The sequence below is a fragment of the Oncorhynchus kisutch genome, linkage group LG12, assembly GCF_002021735.2.
Source record: "Oncorhynchus kisutch isolate 150728-3 linkage group LG12, Okis_V2, whole genome shotgun sequence".
Lineage (NCBI taxonomy): Eukaryota > Metazoa > Chordata > Actinopteri > Salmoniformes > Salmonidae > Oncorhynchus > Oncorhynchus kisutch.
The window spans coordinates 33143404-33160006 of record NC_034185.2 but is presented as its reverse complement, the minus strand read 5'-3'; the positions used below and the strand labels follow the sequence as shown (position 1 = coordinate 33160006).

The following is a 16603-nucleotide window of genomic DNA, read 5'->3' as shown; positions in this document are numbered from 1 at the left end:
TCGACTCTCATGGAAATGATTCACAATAGCCTGCTGTGATGCCACAATTCAAGTTGGCTCCCAAATAAGAAACAACCACAGTTATACTGCTGCTATTGGGTATATTTTGGTTTAAATATGTATAACGTTTATGTTAAATCTCTGTCCTTATGGATTAGGTTCTAGTCTGCTGTGCAGTAGCCAAAGGAGCCATTTTACAGTATTGGGACGAGGCCAGAATCAGCAGCTCACACGTCATCATAGAGGAGGGGCTATGTAAATTTAGCAGAATAACGTATGGGGATGCAGCCTGCTATTTCCACTTGCCCATCAATACAATCTAGGGGGGAAATCGTCGATTCAAATTGCTAATTTAAAAAAGAAAAAGGATATCAAATTCTCTCGTCTCCAGGCATTAGTCCAGAATATATGGAACATGGCATCGAAATGTCCTAAATGCGACAAGACGGTTTATTTTGGTAAGTGCATTTTTCATATGATCATATAGCCTATCGTCCCATGTCTGTAGTGTGTGAAAGCCCCCCCGAGTGAGCTATGTAGGCCTAATTACTTAGGCTATTGTAGACACCGTTACAGCTATTGTTTACTAAAATATAAGCCCACTGTCACATTATAATTATACAGTAAACCTAGACAATATCACCCTACAGATTGGGGAAGACCTAATTGGAAATTGTACTGCCTTTGATCTATTTTATTAGAACCAGTAGGTTATTTACTTTAGGTATGGGTCTGCGGCGTCAGCCTAGCGTGCCTATATAGCCTCAACCAATTAGGCCCAGGTCCCTGACTGTACATGACTTCGGAAGTGATGTGTGGTATAGCCTACATCTGCTTTAAGCCATGCAAGGAGGTGGGATCATTTCTTCCTTCATCAGGACATATGGGAAACCTACCTCCCACGAGTATTGGCTAGTCTATACATCGATCAGAACAGTGAAAACCTTCGTAATATCAGGCCAATACAACGCCCTGCAGACGGGTGAGGGCCAAGTCTACTTTCAGCGCACATCGCTAACCTGCAACTGATCAATTGGGTTTTGGAGGGATATAGCCTAAAGTGAAAACATCTGTCCCCAGATTAATGACATAAGCAGCCTTTCCCATTGATGGCTATTAGATGGATTTAAAAGTAATACATTTCTCCTATTTACAGTAGGCCTATTCAGGGAATGTGTTCATGGTTTAAAAATAATTGAGATAGCCAGCCTAGCTGCTTGGCACAATAATCAGATTGAGCTAAACCAATTAATTAGGCATGTTGTTGCGCTGAAAGATAGGCCCTACCTTCCATATAAATAATTAATTTGTTCCATTGACTTTGCTCTGGCCTACACTACATGATTAAGTATGTGGATGCCTGCTTGTCGAAAATCTCATTCCAAAATCATGGGCATTAATAGGGAGTTGGTTCCCCCTTTGCTGCTATAACAACCCCCATTCTGGGAAGGCTTTCCACTAGATGTTGGAACATTGCTGCGGGGACTTGCTTAAATTCAGCCACTAGAGCATTTGTGAGGTCAGGCACTGATGTTTGGCGATTAGGCATAGCTCGCCGTCGGTGTTCCAATTCATCCCAAAGGTGATCGATGGGGTTGAGGTCAGGGCTCTGTGCAGGCCAGTCAAGTTCTTCCACACTGATCTCGAAAAAACATTTCTGTATGGATCTCGTTTTGTGCGCGGTGGCATTGTCATGCTAAAACAGGAAAGGGCCTTCCCCAAACTGTTGCCACAAAGTTGGAAGCACAGAATTGTTTAGAATATCATTGTATGCTGTAGGATTAAGATTTCCGTACACTGGAACTAAGGGGCCCGAACCCTGAAAAACAGCCCCGGACCATTATTCCTCCTCCACCAAGCTTTACAGTTGACACTACGCATTGGGGCAGGTAGTGTTCTCCTGGCATCCCCCAAACCCAGATTCATCCTTCAGACTGCCAGATGGTGAAGCGTGATTCATCACTCCAGAGAGTGAGCTTCCACTGCTCCGTTTCCACTGCTTCCACTGAAATAACAGAATCCACTAATTTGAAGGGGTGTCCACATACTTTTGTGTATATATAGTGTAGCTCTGGAGAACAGTAAGCATTCCGATTTCAGAACTAACTGGCATGGACAGCTTCCAAAGACGGAAATGGAGTGGAGCCTCGTGCTAGCCAGCTGCCCAACAAAACCTATGGCAGAGTGTGCGTGTGAGTCCCGAGACACTGTAAACGACAAGCCGATTCAACATGTTCTCTCATATGGCCTACCAGACCTGGCCTACTATATGTTGAAATATACATGATTCAATCTAGTCTCTGTTATTTATTTCCCACTCCCCTGTAAAAATTAGGTCCCTATGCACCATAGTAAAAATAAAAAAAATGAAAGAAAGAGATTGTTTTGATAGGTCTTCTTAGACTATTTTACACTCTTTTTCATGAGTTAAAAACAGTAAGTGTGGGTCTATGATAGTCATCGGCAGTGCATCAGAAAAAAACCTCTGGAAACCTCCTCGCAACACTTTTCCTTCATCTTGAAGCATCTATTTCTTCTTACCTAATTAGCCCAGAATGGGCAATGTCTTGGGCTTTCTATCTGGTAATAAATGAATGCCTGAATACCAGATAGTACTTGAAATCTGCTTACTGTCCATTATCTTAATCCTTTCCCTTATGGAATGTCCCTCTGACCCGTTCGTTGGTAGCGTGTCACCAATAAAGAGGGCAATGCCACTCTCTGTGTTTATTCACATAATCACACGGTGCCCCCTTAGGCTCCTCATCTCTTAAGTCAGTGTCTGCTTTGATGCTACCATTGAGTGCTGCTATATCTGCAGTGTTCACTTCTCGACTCCCACTCTCATTATGAAATCCTGCAGATTCTCTCTGAGTCCTTTTGCCTCAGGTGTTTAGATGATGTTTGATGTACGTTGCGTAACTCCGAGTCTTTGATTCGGCCCCCGCAAGATCTCCTCTCTCTCATTTCAACACTCTAATCTGGGCCATTGCGTAATCGTCGTCAGCCATATCTCTGAAACTGTACTGACTTCATGTGTCATTTACTTGCTGTTCCTGTCCATGAAAGCTGATAACAATCCTCTGTCCTCCCTGACTGTCAGAGTCATAGGCTGTGCCTCCAATGGTACCCTGTTGCCTATGTGGTGCACTAAATAAGGAATACACTCCTTGAAAAAAAGGTGCTATCTAGAACCTAAAAGGGTTATTCGGCTGTCCCCATAGAATAACCCTTTGGAGAACCCTTTTTAGTTCCAGGTAGAACCCTTTTGGGTTTCAGGTAGAACCCTTTTCACAGAGTTTTTTGCAGAACCCAGAAGGGCTCTACCTGGAACCGAAAAGGGTTCTACCTGGAACCAAAAAGGGTTCTCCTATGGGGACATCCAAGGAACCCTTTTGTGTAGGATGTCATTCGGGATCCTGCCATAGAGTCCTGCTCCCACACTGCCACTGGATTGATCTCATCAACAGATACAGGATGAGACATAGTCACATATTGTACACAAGGGGAAACATAATACCCTTAATCAACCTTCATTATTTAGACTGAACAACCCCCACAGCCTTCCCTCTTTCTTTCTCACTGTCTTTATCTCTTTCTCATTTACTCTCTCTGTGTGTGTGTGTGTGTGTGTGTGTGTGTGTGTGTGTGTGTGTGTGTGTGTGTGTGTGTGTGTGTGTGTGTGTGTGTGTGTGTGTGGGTGTGTGTGTGTGTGTGTGTGTGTGTGTGTGTGTGTGTGTGTTTGTGTGCATGCTTGTATGCCATCCATGCATGCAAATGTAAAGAGGGAGAACAAGAGAGAGAGAGAAAGAGAGAGACCGACAGAGAGAGAGAGGGAGAGAACACCCTGCAGGGACAGACTCTCATGACTCTCAAAGAAAAGTGGCTATTGTCTGTCTGCCGAGGTGACTATGTGGTCACTGCCTCCCACTTAACTGTATCTTGCATTAGTGACAGGTCGCCAGTCTAAAAAGCATGGGATATCTGGGTGTGCCAGAGGCATGTGGCCTGCCTCGGGATTCTGGGCTATATCTAACAGAGGTTAGAGATAAAAGCCTCATTGAGTAGCTTGTTCTATGTCCTCTCTCTCTCTCCTTGCAATCCCACAGCAACCAGGGACAGGCATTAGACATTGGACAGGAAGCATTTGCAACATATTGTCTCCTCTCTTACTGTAGTCTAATTTGCAGGCAGATTGTGACTGTGCATGCGTGCCAATGTGTGCGTGTGGGCATGTGTGTGTCTGGCAGAATGATGGCCAGGCGGAACGGACAGAAGTGGGGCAGAGGCTTTGGGATTTGAGATATGAAACAGGCTTTTGAATTACAGTGGTGACTCATGCTATGGGAAAGTCTGGCACAGACTGGAGAAAATGGTGGAATCAATATAACATGATCATCAACATGAAAGAGAATCTACTCCTCTGTACAACAGAGATAACCAGACTTCCGTTCAGAAGGCAATGGACAGGGTGGGGTTTAGGTTGATAAAGAAATGAATGACTAACCAATCCAATCCAATCCAACCGCCAGAGAAATGTCCTTCCCTACCGAACTAGCTCACTCTGTAGCATCTCATACTCAGTTGACATCTACATATGTGAATGCAACCACAACATGTCCCTTTCCTCTACAGTAATGTAGCACCCCCCCCCCCCCCTCTCTGTCTCTCCTCCCCCCAGCTGAGAAGGTGACATCCCTGGGGAAAGACTGGCACAAGTTCTGTCTGAAATGTGAGCGCTGCAACAAGACCCTGAACCCAGGGGGCCATGCTGAAGTAAGAGGAGTCGGTAGCTTACCCCACACAGAGACAGTCAGGGGACAACCACAGGGGGCTTTGTGTACAATAGAGAGGAGTAACTGTGCAGACATTTTTGGCTCTGTTACCATAGATCTCTGGGAGGGTTAGAGAGGGTTAGGGCCTCATGGGGCGAGTATCAGCATTCTGGCAGAGCCTATTCATCAATATGGGCACTGTACAGTACTGTACAGGAGGCTAGGCCAGTTACGAACAGATGGGATTGGCTTCTATTGAGGTTAATACAGGCTACTAAAGGATATGGTTTTACGTGTAGTGTACAGTGCAATCTGAAATCCATTGGGTTCCTCTCTTATTTGTGGCATGTTTGTTTAAAAGATCCAAAGATCCCTCCAAAGCTACGTCAGCCATTTTAAACTCAAGTCAGTCATGCAGCCCTCAATGCTGGAATGGACATCAATATGTTATAGGGGTATTTTTTGGACTTGAGTTTAATACCAAAATGAAGCCCAACACAGTCCAATGTGTTTGTTCCCAGATACTTTTGCTGTTGTCCTTCCTTCTGTTCACAGCATGATGGAACACCCTACTGCCACAAGCCATGCTATGCTGCCCTCTTTGGACCAAAAGGTGAAATACATCAACTTTATCGTCAGCCATTATTTTGTTTTGTGCTTATGTGCTAATAAAATGTTTAATTACAGTGAGCCCTTAAGATAGGCCTAATTTATACTTCTCCAGAGTCTCATAAAAGGAAACTGCTTTGGGTAATGTGCTCGCAAAGTATGCAATAAAGCCTCTCTCTCTCTCTCTCTCTCTCTGTAGGTGTGAACATAGGAGGTGCTGGCTCTTACGTCTATGAGGCTCCCGTTAACGATACCCCTGCCAGCGTTTCCACGGAAACAGGGGCCAAACTCGAGGAGAAGAAAGCTCACGCCAGAGGCCCAGTGAAGGGTAAGGAACATGACAGAAAGAAAAATGAAAAAGAGGACAAACTCAAAAAAGAAGGATAGAGCTACTGTCATGTGTTATCCCATATGGAGAGGGTATTCAGTGTATTTTGACCACTGGTTGTGTAACAGTCCTGTTCTCCTCCATCTCTTTCTGACACAGCCGCAAGCTTCTCCACTTTTTCTGGAGAGCCCAGTAAATGTCCAAGATGCAGCAAGACAGTGTATTTCGGTAAGCCTGTTATGTTAAGTAAGCCTGTTATGAAAAGAAGCCAACAAGTGATCAGCATATGTGGGAACTCCTTCAAGACTGTTGGAAAAGCATTCCTCATGAAGCTGGTTGAGAGAAGGCCAAGAGTGAGCAACGCTGTCATCAAGGCAAAGGGTGGTTACTTTGAAGAATTTGTGTATCTGTATGTATCATGTATCTGTGTATGCATCTGTGTATCATATATCTGTGTATGTATATGTGTATGTATATGTGTATGTGAGTGTGTGTCTACAATGCACATGGTGGCTGGCAACTGTACTAGAGGAATGTTGTTTCCATGGTGATATGCCTGATATTGTGTGTGCGTGCGCTTCCGTGTGTGCTTGTGTGTGCAGCTGAGAAGGTAACGTCCCTGGGGAAGGACTGGCATCGACCCTGTCTGCGCTGTGAGAGATGCTGCAAGACCCTGGCCCCTGGAAGCCACGCAGAGGTGAGAGACAGAAAACAGGGAGAAGGGAGAAGGGGTAGGGACGAGGGAGATGTGGGGAGTGGTGAAAGGAGAGAAAATAGAAAGATTTAAGTAGATGCCGTGTCTGTGCTCTCTGAATCTGAATGACATTTTCCACATACTCGGAATTTGACTTAGTGAGAAGGTGCTGCTAGTGATAGACAGACAACACATAATCTACATACAGTACATACAATATAAATACAATAAACAAAGAACAGTTACACATGATAAGAGAGTATGCACATTTACAGTTGAAAATGTACAGAGAATATACTAAGAATATACTTATAAAATGTACAATTTACAGTGGGAGTGTAACGTAGTGCAGTTCTAGTAATTATATAATTATATTGCATGTGGCAGGAACTGTCTGGGTACAGTAAATTATATGAATTCCATTCTGTTTCAGCATGATGGGCAGCCCTACTGCCACAAACCGTGTTATGCCACCCTGTTTGGGCCCAAAGGTATGCTATACTCACCCAAGACTTTCTTCCTCTTAACCAATTGAAAGACCAACCACCCTATTGCTATGCTTTACATGTATTATGATATTTCATAGATATCACCATAGTCAGATGTCCATTGTTCCATTCCAGGTGTGAACACTGGAGGTGTTGGGAGCTACATCTACGATGAACCCAGCACTGAGGCAGAGGCAGAGACTGAGGCCCAGCCTTGAGTCTACCCTTATCCCCCACCACCTCCTCCTCCAGCCAGACCTCTTCAGCATTGGCTCTCTCACCTCATGCCTTGTTACTATCCCCATTCTTAGATAGGCTGAGTATATCTGTATTTCCAACCTGTCCCTACACTTTCTACTCTGCTTCTCCATTAGGTTATTCAGCATGTACAGAAAGCAAGTGTCAAATAGTACATGTTGTAGGCTTAACTCACAAGAATGGATATTTAGAATGTTCAGTTGTGTTTCTAGATTATTTATACCTCTACTTTTTGTATTGCAATGAATCTTTTTTTGGCGAACATCTCCCCTGTGAAATGTACAGTAGGTTCATCGATGTCCCCTTCCTCGTTGTTCATGTCTCTCCAAGATGCCAAATCAGCAGAAGTGTGTGTAAGCTGTACAGTACAATGTGTATTAAATGAAAGCCACCCTATGGTTTGACTCTACACAGTACAGCACAGACCTAGTGAGGGAAAGATGAGGGGGTGGTAGGCCTGCTTTTATTAATTCCCTGAAAATAATGTCATTTATCTGTGCACCTACAAATACATGGCATACACAACTGGCATGATGATTTCCAAGCTTTCTGCTATAGGCCTATTCAGTATGTTCTTGCCAAGTTCACCCTGCGTCTAGGAGAACGGGGTGATAGTGTAGAAACAGAATAGATAGAGCATCCTAGGAATGTGCATTATTGTTAGCCTATTGCTGTTGGTTGTGCATCAAAGGTGTGTTACTTAAGAAAGTGGGTCATCAGATATTTTCTACAATAAAGTTGTAAGAACATGAAAAGTTGTTTTGTGTCTTATTTGGGGAAAAGTGTAAAGGGTTATTTACAGGAACCTGTTACATATTGGTAGTTATTACAGTGTAGGCTACAACTCAGACAAAGATAAATTATATAAAGATTAGCAAAGATATCTGATATAAAGAATTATAGTAAAAAGCTTTGGAGCACCTTAAATGAAATGTAGGGCAAAAAGGCAAACTCAGCCCCATCATTGATTGAATCAGATGGCTCACTCATCAACAAACCCACTGATATTGCCAACTACTTTAATGTTTTTTTCATTGGCAATGTTAGCAAACTTAGGCATGACAAGCATTGAAATGTCGAATTCCGTAAAGTGAGTGTGGAAGAGGAGAAGCAAAGATTGTTGTCTATCAACAATGACAAGCCACTCGGGTCTGATAACGTGGGTGAACATTCACTGAGGATGATAGCGGACGATATTGCCTTTACTAGTTGCCATCTGTTCAATCTAAGCCTCCAGGAAAGTTTGTGCCCTCAGGCCTGGAGGGAAGCAAAAGTCATTCCGCTACCGAAGAATAGCAAAGCACTCTTTACTGGCTCAAACAACCGACCAATCAGCCTGTTACCAACCCTTAGTAAACTTTGGGGAAAAATGACAACGCTATTTCACAGTAAACACATTAACAACAGATTTTCAGTAGACTTATAGGGAAGGGCTTTCAACATGTATGGCACTTACACAAATTACTGATGATTGTCTGAGAGAAATTGATAATAAAAAGATTGTGGGAGCTGTTTTGTAAGAATTCCGTGCAGCTTTTGACATTATCGATCATAATCTGCTGCTGGAAAAACATATGTGTTATGGCTTTACATCCCCTGCTATACTGTGGATTGAGAGTCACCTGTCTAACAGAACCCAGCCTCTACATGAATGGTGGGTCCCACTTGGGATGGTTGAGCTAATGTACACTACCATTCAAAAGTTTGAGGTCACTTCGAAATGTCCTTGTTTTTGAAAGAAAAGCAAATTTTTTGTCCATTAAAATAACATCAAATTGATCAGAAATACAGTGTAGACATTGTTAATGTTGTAAATGACTATTGTAGTTGGAAACGGCAGATTTTTCATGGAATATTTACATAGGCGTACAGAGGCCCATTATCAGCAACCATCACTCCTGTGTTCCAATGGCACACTGTTAGCTAATCCAAGGTCATCATTTTAAAAGGATAATTGATCATTAGAAAACGCTTTTGCAATTATGTTAGCACATCTTGTTCTGATTAAAGAAGCAGTAAAACTTGCCTTCTTTAGACTAGTTGAGTACCTGGAGCATCAGCATTTGTGGGTTTGACTAAAGGCTCAAAATGGCCAGAAACAAAGAACATTCTTCCGTAACTCGCCAGTCTCTTCTTGTTTTGAGAAATGAAGGCTATTCCATGCGAGAAATTGCCAAGAAATGTAAGATCTCGTAAAACACTGTGTACTACGCCCTTCACAGAACAGTGCAAACTGGCTCTAACCAGAATAGAAAGAAGAGTGGGAGGCCCCGGTGCACAACTGAGCAAGAGGACAAGTACATTAGAGTGTCTAGTTAGAGAAACAGATGCCTCACAAATCCTCAACTGGCAGCTTCATTAAATAGTACCCACAAAACACCAGTCTCAATGTCAACAGTGACTCTCTAATGTACTTGTCCTCTTGCTCAGTTGGCACCGGGGCCTACCACTCCTCTTTCTATTCTGGTTAGAGTCCGTTTGCGCAGTTCTGTGAAGGGAGTAGTGGCTCAAAGTAGAGGAGAGATTGACTTCATCACTACTTGTATTTGTGAGAAGTATTGACATGTTGAATGCACTGAGACACCCATGAATTACCTACAAGACATGCCACCAGAAGTTTCTTCACAGTCCCCAAGTCCAGAACAGACTATGGGAGGCACACAGAACAACATAGAGCCCTGACTACATGGAACTCTATTCCACATCAAGTAACTCATGCAAGCAGTAAAATTAGATTAAAAAAAAAAAAATGTAATAAAAAAAATAGATAAGATAAAAATACACCTTATGGAACAGTGGGGACTGTGAAGAGACACACACAGGCATAGACACATGCATACACACATGATAACATGTACTATACACACATGTACACGTGGATTTTGTGTTGTAGATATGTGGTAGTACACTAGTGGCTTGAGGGCACACACTTAATGTGTTGTGAAATCTGTTGTGAAATGCACTGTAATGTTTTTTAAATTGTATAACTGCTTTCATTTTGCTGGACCCCAGGAAGAGTAGCTGCTGCCATGGGGATCCATAATAAATACAAATACAGACCATTGTCTACCAGCAGGGTGCGACTATTTCTTATTTAGCAAGGTGTCACGAGAATATGGCCATGCGAAAACACCGCAAAAACTTGTGGGTGTTGTAGTTCTTCTCTAGCTCATGCATCTATATTTTGTAAGTGAAACCTAAAGTCCTCGCTGTAATGTCAGCTGCGATTCTTGTGGCAGCTGTTGTCGGTGGTGAAATATTGCTAATTGTTTCCGAATGTTTTCTCCTGGAAGAATTTGGTACAGTTGCTCCAGTACCCGGCAGATATGATGGGGGGAAAGACGGTAATTTTGACCTGAACGAACAGTGGCATAGTGAAAGCCTTTGCCGGGAAGCTGCACAAACTCCAGTGTTTAGTAATGAAGGTAACCTTTCAAAGTGCCCAATGGTGTGCTGTCCAACGTGCTGAAACAGTCACGTGTGTACACAGTCGCTTGGTATTTGTTTACATAAGCTAACAACGTCAATTAAGTTTAAATAAATTCAGTACAGGGTTTAGTTATCCTAATCACAATTCCTTCACTGGAAATCACTTGCAATGATTGTAGTTTATTACAAAATATATAGATTGAGAGATATATATATAGAGACCAACACGACACAGTCCACTTCAACAGGAAGTCCGGGGCGAGGTGGTTGAGGAGGAAGTGATCCAGGTGGTTGAACCCCAGCTGCATCTCGAAACCCTCCTGTCTTGGTGTAGGGACACTGGTAGATGCCTGTTTTCCTTCTGTCTCCCCACATTAGGAAGAACAAAAAGTTGATGTGCTCATCTACAACGCAGGCATCTACCAGTGTCCCTACACCAAGACAGGAGGGTTTCGAGATGCAGCTGGGGTTCAACCACCTGGATCACTTCCTCCTCAACCACCTCGCCCCGGACTTCCTGTTGAAGTTGTTTTGTGTATATTGTATTCCTTAGCACAAACCAGTTTGCAACGGAAAATGAAAAAACGAAAGTTTCTTATGAGACAAGAGTTCAGGTTAGTCCTTTCCTGTTGCAGACAGTTTTCTTCAATTTGGTGCCTCATGAATACAACCCTTGTGTAATGTCTGTTGTGTTTCTATGGATGATTTTCCCCCTCGAGGGATAATAACATGTTCTACTTCTACTACCACTCCTGTGAGAGCAGCTGCAACAAAGCGTTCTGTTACAGCCAGAGCAAGCTGGCTAATCTTCCCGTGAGCTGACCCGACGCTGGAAGACGAGGGCGTCACGGTCAACACACTCTCCCCGGTCATGGTGAGGACCAGGCTGGGGAGGCACATCTACATCCCTCTTCCTGGCAAAACCTCTCCTCTACCTGGCCTGGCTGGCCTTCTTCAAGAGCCCACTGGAGGGCGCTTGGACGCCGCTCTACCTAGCGTGTTCGCCCAACATGGAGGGAGTGGTTGGGAAGTGCTTCGCTAATTGCGAGGAGCTGATGCCCAAGGTAATGGATGATCACTCGGTCAAGAGGCTGTGGAACCTGAGTGAAAGCATGTTGGGGATCAAGTCTCAGTAAGAGACCTGGGATCCAGACAGTCTTCTAGAGACGATCCGAGATACTTTTCCCTGTGAATCAAGTGAATTGGGGGATGATTGATTGAGACTGTTTGGGATTTCATTGGAACTGGGATCAGTAGGCAAAGTTCCTGATGTTTTTAATTAACCTTGGTGTGGGTGTGTGCATCTGTGAGAGATGTGCAAATATTGTGTGGATGGAGTGTGAGTGGGATTGGAGGTGTGCATGCCGAGGGTGCTAATAATGTGAGCAATGTGCCTGTGAAACAGAGAAGATCCATTGAGAATTTCTACATGCAGTGTTCCATGAATGTGTAACTAAGTATACCAGTTCCCATAGGAACCTACTAGATTATATATACTGTACTTTTTTTCACCAGTGTTTACCGAATCACAAATTCACACAATCAAAGTGGAGGGGAGCTAATTCCTTGTAGTGATTAGCAAAGGGAAGGTGGACTGTTATATTTGCTTTTAATGTGTGCTTACATGTTTGGTTATAGTGCTATCGAAATATCCCCGGAGTGGTTTGAAAAGCAAGCAAATTGATATCTAGTTCACCAGCTGTATATAAATGCTAAGGCAGCTAAGCTCATGCATACTGCATCGTGCATTTGACGGTGGGAAAAAGGAATAGAGGACTGGTTGTGTTGTGTTGCCTAATCCAGTTTTCGTCTCGTGAAGTGTTTGAATTGTAAATGCGTTGCCTTCTGCTGTGACTGGATGCACAGGAACAATTAAGTTTACAACGAGATTCAGATTCAGTTGGATGATGTTGCGATGTTGATGCTGTGGTGGCTCTCTCCTCTGGATAGATGTAATCTCTCAAGTAATTCCCTTTTCGCTTCAGAGCGAGTGAGTGAGAGGGGGAGTGCGTTTTGAATGTCAATGCGGAGGTATGGCTTATGCTATACGTTAACAAAATAGTCGACAATCCAAAGATAGTTTCTCTACATGTGTGCGCAGACAGCTTGATTGGAATGCTTTTAAAACAACATTGTTTCTGCAATCTTTTTAGCAAATTGCATAAGTATTATCGTCCACACACACGCACGGACACACGCACGCACACACACCAACACACACACACCAACACTAAAACACTTTAGCAAACCTTGGAGCATCGACATGTGTAGTTTGTGCTTTATTAGGTTAAATGAAACACAACAGAAATATAGAAACATGCATCATTGTGTGATAGAAACAGATTTGTGGTTGCTTGATTGGGGTGTGGGCATCTGAGGTAGAGTGGGACAGGAAAATGTCTCCAAGGGTTATAGAGCAAAAATAACATCAACGGGTAAGACAAATGTTTACATCTCAAAAGAAGTCCATCAGTAGCAAAATGATACATACTTCGAACGGTCTCTTTAAACGCTCTGGATATTTCAAAATGGTGTCAAAGCAAAAACTAAACGAATCAATGGAGCTGCACTCAAACGGGTTTAGGCTAGGGGCATCTCTATTTTTGAGTTAAAAACATCTCTTAGTGCTGCAACTTTAACGCATGCCCCATTGTCATACATATTTTACTCTGCAGAAATGCAGCACAGTATTCAGTATTCAGCCTGTGATTGACAAACAAATCTCAATGTGCAATTTTGACAGTCTTCTTTAACATTCCAACTATCTGTCTTTGATTTGCAGATGCTCTTAATAACCAGACATATTTACAATGTGTTGGTGTCCACATCTGATTGAATTGTAGTCATTTCTTTACAATCATCAGTTTTATATTTTCTTTTGAATGCAACTACAAACAAAATGAACACTCAATTGTTGTAGTTGTAATTAAATATATTTATATATTTCAACAGTTACTTTAAATACTTCCTTCATCCACATGGAGCAACTGTGGTCTCTGGTACCTCCAAATACTATTTTATGTACCAAATGTACCAAATGTACCAAAGGTAGCAGAGTCTTTTCCTATATTCCTCACTCATTTGGCACAGTAATAAATTGCCAATTCACCTGACCCAGACAATCTTACACGTTCATTGTAGTGATGCGAACCACACTTTTGTCAGTTTTTCACAGCTGTGGCAACAATCTGATGAATTCATGCTTAACCTACTGTATCGTCCAAATGTCCTATCAAAATGAATGTCCTTCAACTGAACGGCTAGACTCACACTAATCAATGTGTTTTGCTGGATCTACCAAGACCTCTCACCTCACATCCCACCAGGGAAAGAGATGAAGAAAGAGAAAGAACAGTAAGTCAGAGGATGAGAATCCCTTCTTCTCTCAGTTCAGAAGTGTTCCATACAGCTGGGCTTTGGTGAGACTGTCCTTTCTGGAGAGTCCTAACGTGCCAAATGTTTGGTATTGCGGGGGAGGGGGACAAGGTGGTAGCGGGGGCGGTGGTGGACTGCCCTGGGGGGGCGATGGATGCTGCATCTCGGTCTGGTAGTGCTGCTGCAGCTCGGCAGCCATCTCCAGAGACCTCTGGTTTAGGGACTCAGTGGAGCTGTTTGGGCTGACGTCCTCGTACTCCTTGTTCTGCCCTCCACCTCCTACTCCGGCCCCTGCTACACCGACACTGCCCTCCCTGTCATTGGAGCTTGCTGAGTGGTAGAGGCTGTGCTCTGACTCCTGGCTGTCCTCCTTTCCCCGGTAGAGATGGGTCTGGTGGGCCTGCTGGCTGTGGGACGGATGGGACTGACGGAGTCCCCCCACAGGGCTACACTGGGGGCTGGGCGTGGAGAAGCACACTGGGGTTTCCATGATGGGTCCTACCCCTGCCTGGTGGTAGAAGTCTGCCCCTTCCTGGAAGCTGCTGTAGAGGGGTCCCAGGCGGATCTTGGCGGGCCGAACGGAGAAGTGCTGCTCGGAGAAGCTGTAGGGCGAGGCCCGGCCGGGCGAGTGGTATGAGTGGGCGCTTAGGTCCTCCACACTCAGCTGCCTCCAGCGACCAATCAGCTCCTCCTCCTCGGGCGCCAGTGTGCTGCCCCGGCGGCTGTCTCCATAGACGACGCTTGGCGAGGAGGAAGGAGGGAGGGGTTCGTAGGGCTCGCTGAAGCACGAGGACATGGTGCGGCTGTAGACAGGCGAGCTGCCGTTCTGGTGGTGTGCTCCGCCGGCCTGCTGGAAGACAGCGTGGACCTTGGCGAAGCCGCCCCCACCGGGACTGTCCCTCTCCCAGGAGGAGTCACTCTTCCTCTCATAGTCTCCCCCATTCCTCCAGTCCATGTAGAGGGAGTGGTGGTGGGGAGAGGAGGCCGTGCTGCTTGGTGGGCCGTTGCCCTTGTTGTCGTCCGAGCCCCCTCCGCTGAAGCTGGAGTAGGAGCTGCCCGAGGTGGGGCCCAGAGAGGTGGGGAACTTGGCAAAGCACTCCTGGGAGAAGCCAGACCTCAGCCCCAACAAGGGACCCTCCTCTGGGTTACTATCTGTGGAGTTCTGGGGCCCGTAGAGCAGCTTTCTCTGGCCATGGAGGTCCATGCTTGGCCTGCGCTCACGGTTCTGATCGACCGGGCAGTACAGAGCTGTGTCGCTGCTGTACAGGTCTGACTTGTATGCTGCCCGGAGGCCAAGGCGCTCACCTCTGTCCAGGGTGTCCAGGAGAAAGCCTTGGTCCTGGGGTTGGGGGCTAGGCGAGCTAGAGGCTTGGCTGCCGCTGCAGGCCTCGTCGGGCTTCTCCAGCACCTTGGCGATGACGGAGGCAGGGACGGAATCGGCATAGGCAGTGTGGCAAAGAGGTGTGCCCTCCATGTGCATGGTCACGCGTTCCTGGAATTCAGCAGGCAACTGAGAAATAGAGAGAGAGAGAGACACTGAGGTATAGATAATGGTGATACAGAGACAGACCGTGAGATTAGTGCATGGAAGTTCATGGAAGATAAAAACATTGTTTTCAAACATTAGCAACAACATACTGATAATGGCACCATATGGAGATCAGGCATGAAACTGAAAACTATAACTGAGGAGGTGTAACCTGGAGTTATTTCATGGATGGTAAACATAGGTACATCATGAGATCATTAGTTTGATATGTGGCTGTTGCCTCTGCCTCTCCATAGCAACAAGAATTAAGCTTTTGCAGAATGTTATCAAAAGGAATCTAGTCAATTATCGTTAATTGGCAATGAGAAGCTAGCTAATTATAGCTTCATGGCTAATAGGAGCCAAGACAAAACTGAACATTTGTACAAACATCCTTTCATAGCAGTTGTATCACACATTCGCTTTAACCAATGTAAATACCCAATTACCATGAGATATTTAGATATTGTTTGCACATATTTCCAGGACCAATTTTTCAAAGAACATAATCATTTTCAACAGCCTACACCAGCCTAACCTGGACGATGCAGGGCCAATTGTGCGCCGCCCTATGGGACTCCCAATCATAGCCGGTTGTGGTACAGCCTGGATTCGAACCAGGGTGTCTGTAGTGACGCCTCAAGCACTGAGTTGCAGTGTCTTAGACCACTCGGGAGCCATGCTTGTTATGCAGTAGAGCAAGTGACTAACGCACTTCAATCATGGCTGGAAACATGCATAATTTCTCTGTGTTGCACCACATTCCATCAATAACCTTTTGATTCCTCTCCAGTCCACAAACAAACAGACTGCAGGACATAAGTAGAACTATAACCTTTGACCCCATTGCAGCAGTGGACAGTATATGCCCAAGGTGTCATCAGTTTATCTGTTTCTTTCACTCCATATAGTAACACACACACACAGCATTAGTTTATGACCATTACGTAACTGATGAATCGTGTTTGCATTGATATTTCCATTCAGGCGCATGGTGCCAAATGTGCTGAGGCATTTTTTAACGGTATTGGCAACGTGCCAGCTTTAAAATCTGCTCTTGCCACGCAGGCCGGGCAGGGGGCCCAGAGCTGATACAGCTGAAAGCCTTGCCAGTCTGCC

At 44.6% G+C, this 16603-nt stretch overlaps 2 protein-coding genes and 1 pseudogene across 7 annotated transcripts in view; 2 read left to right on the top strand and 1 right to left on the bottom strand.

The window, feature by feature from the left end:
• Positions 1–86: 86 nt before the first annotated feature.
• On the top strand, positions 87–7910 carry LOC109900893 (cysteine-rich protein 2-like). Of its 2 annotated transcripts, XM_020496780.2 has the most exons (8): positions 242–458; positions 4682–4776; positions 5331–5388; positions 5584–5712; positions 5872–5940; positions 6315–6409; positions 6840–6897; positions 7030–7910. In XM_020496780.2, exons 1-8 carry the CDS (start codon positions 416–418, stop codon positions 7110–7112), a joined length of 630 nt encoding a protein of 209 aa, XP_020352369.1. In that variant the 5' UTR covers positions 242–415; the 3' UTR covers positions 7113–7910. The 2 variants fall into 2 exon arrangements, 1 of the variants encoding a protein (XP_020352369.1); XR_004211930.1 differs by having other exon boundaries at positions 87–458; positions 5872–6409.
• A 3315-nt stretch (positions 7911–11225) lies between these two features.
• Positions 11226–12841, top strand: LOC109900892 (retinol dehydrogenase 14-like; annotated as a pseudogene).
• Positions 12842–16603, bottom strand: part of si:dkey-174m14.3 (brain-enriched guanylate kinase-associated protein) — a 30562-nt gene continuing 26800 nt past the window's right edge. For 3 of the 5 annotated variants that reach the window (XM_031837397.1, XM_020496777.2, XM_020496778.2), the window contains exon 6: positions 12843–15466. In XM_031837397.1, the coding sequence (XP_031693257.1) occupies positions 13967–15466 (1500 nt within the window). In that variant the 3' untranslated portion in view covers positions 12843–13966. Of the gene's footprint in view, positions 15467–16603 lie in introns of all 5 variants that reach the window. The other 2 variants (XM_020496774.2, XM_020496773.2) reach the window with 1 other exon arrangement.

Coding starts and splice junctions, on each gene's coding strand:
- LOC109900893 (XM_020496780.2), top strand. CDS start 416: ATGGCATCGAAATGTCCTAAATGCGACAAGACGGTTTATTTTG. Junction 5,713..5,871: donor CGCCAGAGGCCCAGTGAAGG/GTAAGGAACATG, acceptor TTTCTGACACAG/CCGCAAGCTTCTCCACTTTT. Junction 6,410..6,839: donor CCCCTGGAAGCCACGCAGAG/GTGAGAGACAGA, acceptor ATTCTGTTTCAG/CATGATGGGCAGCCCTACTG.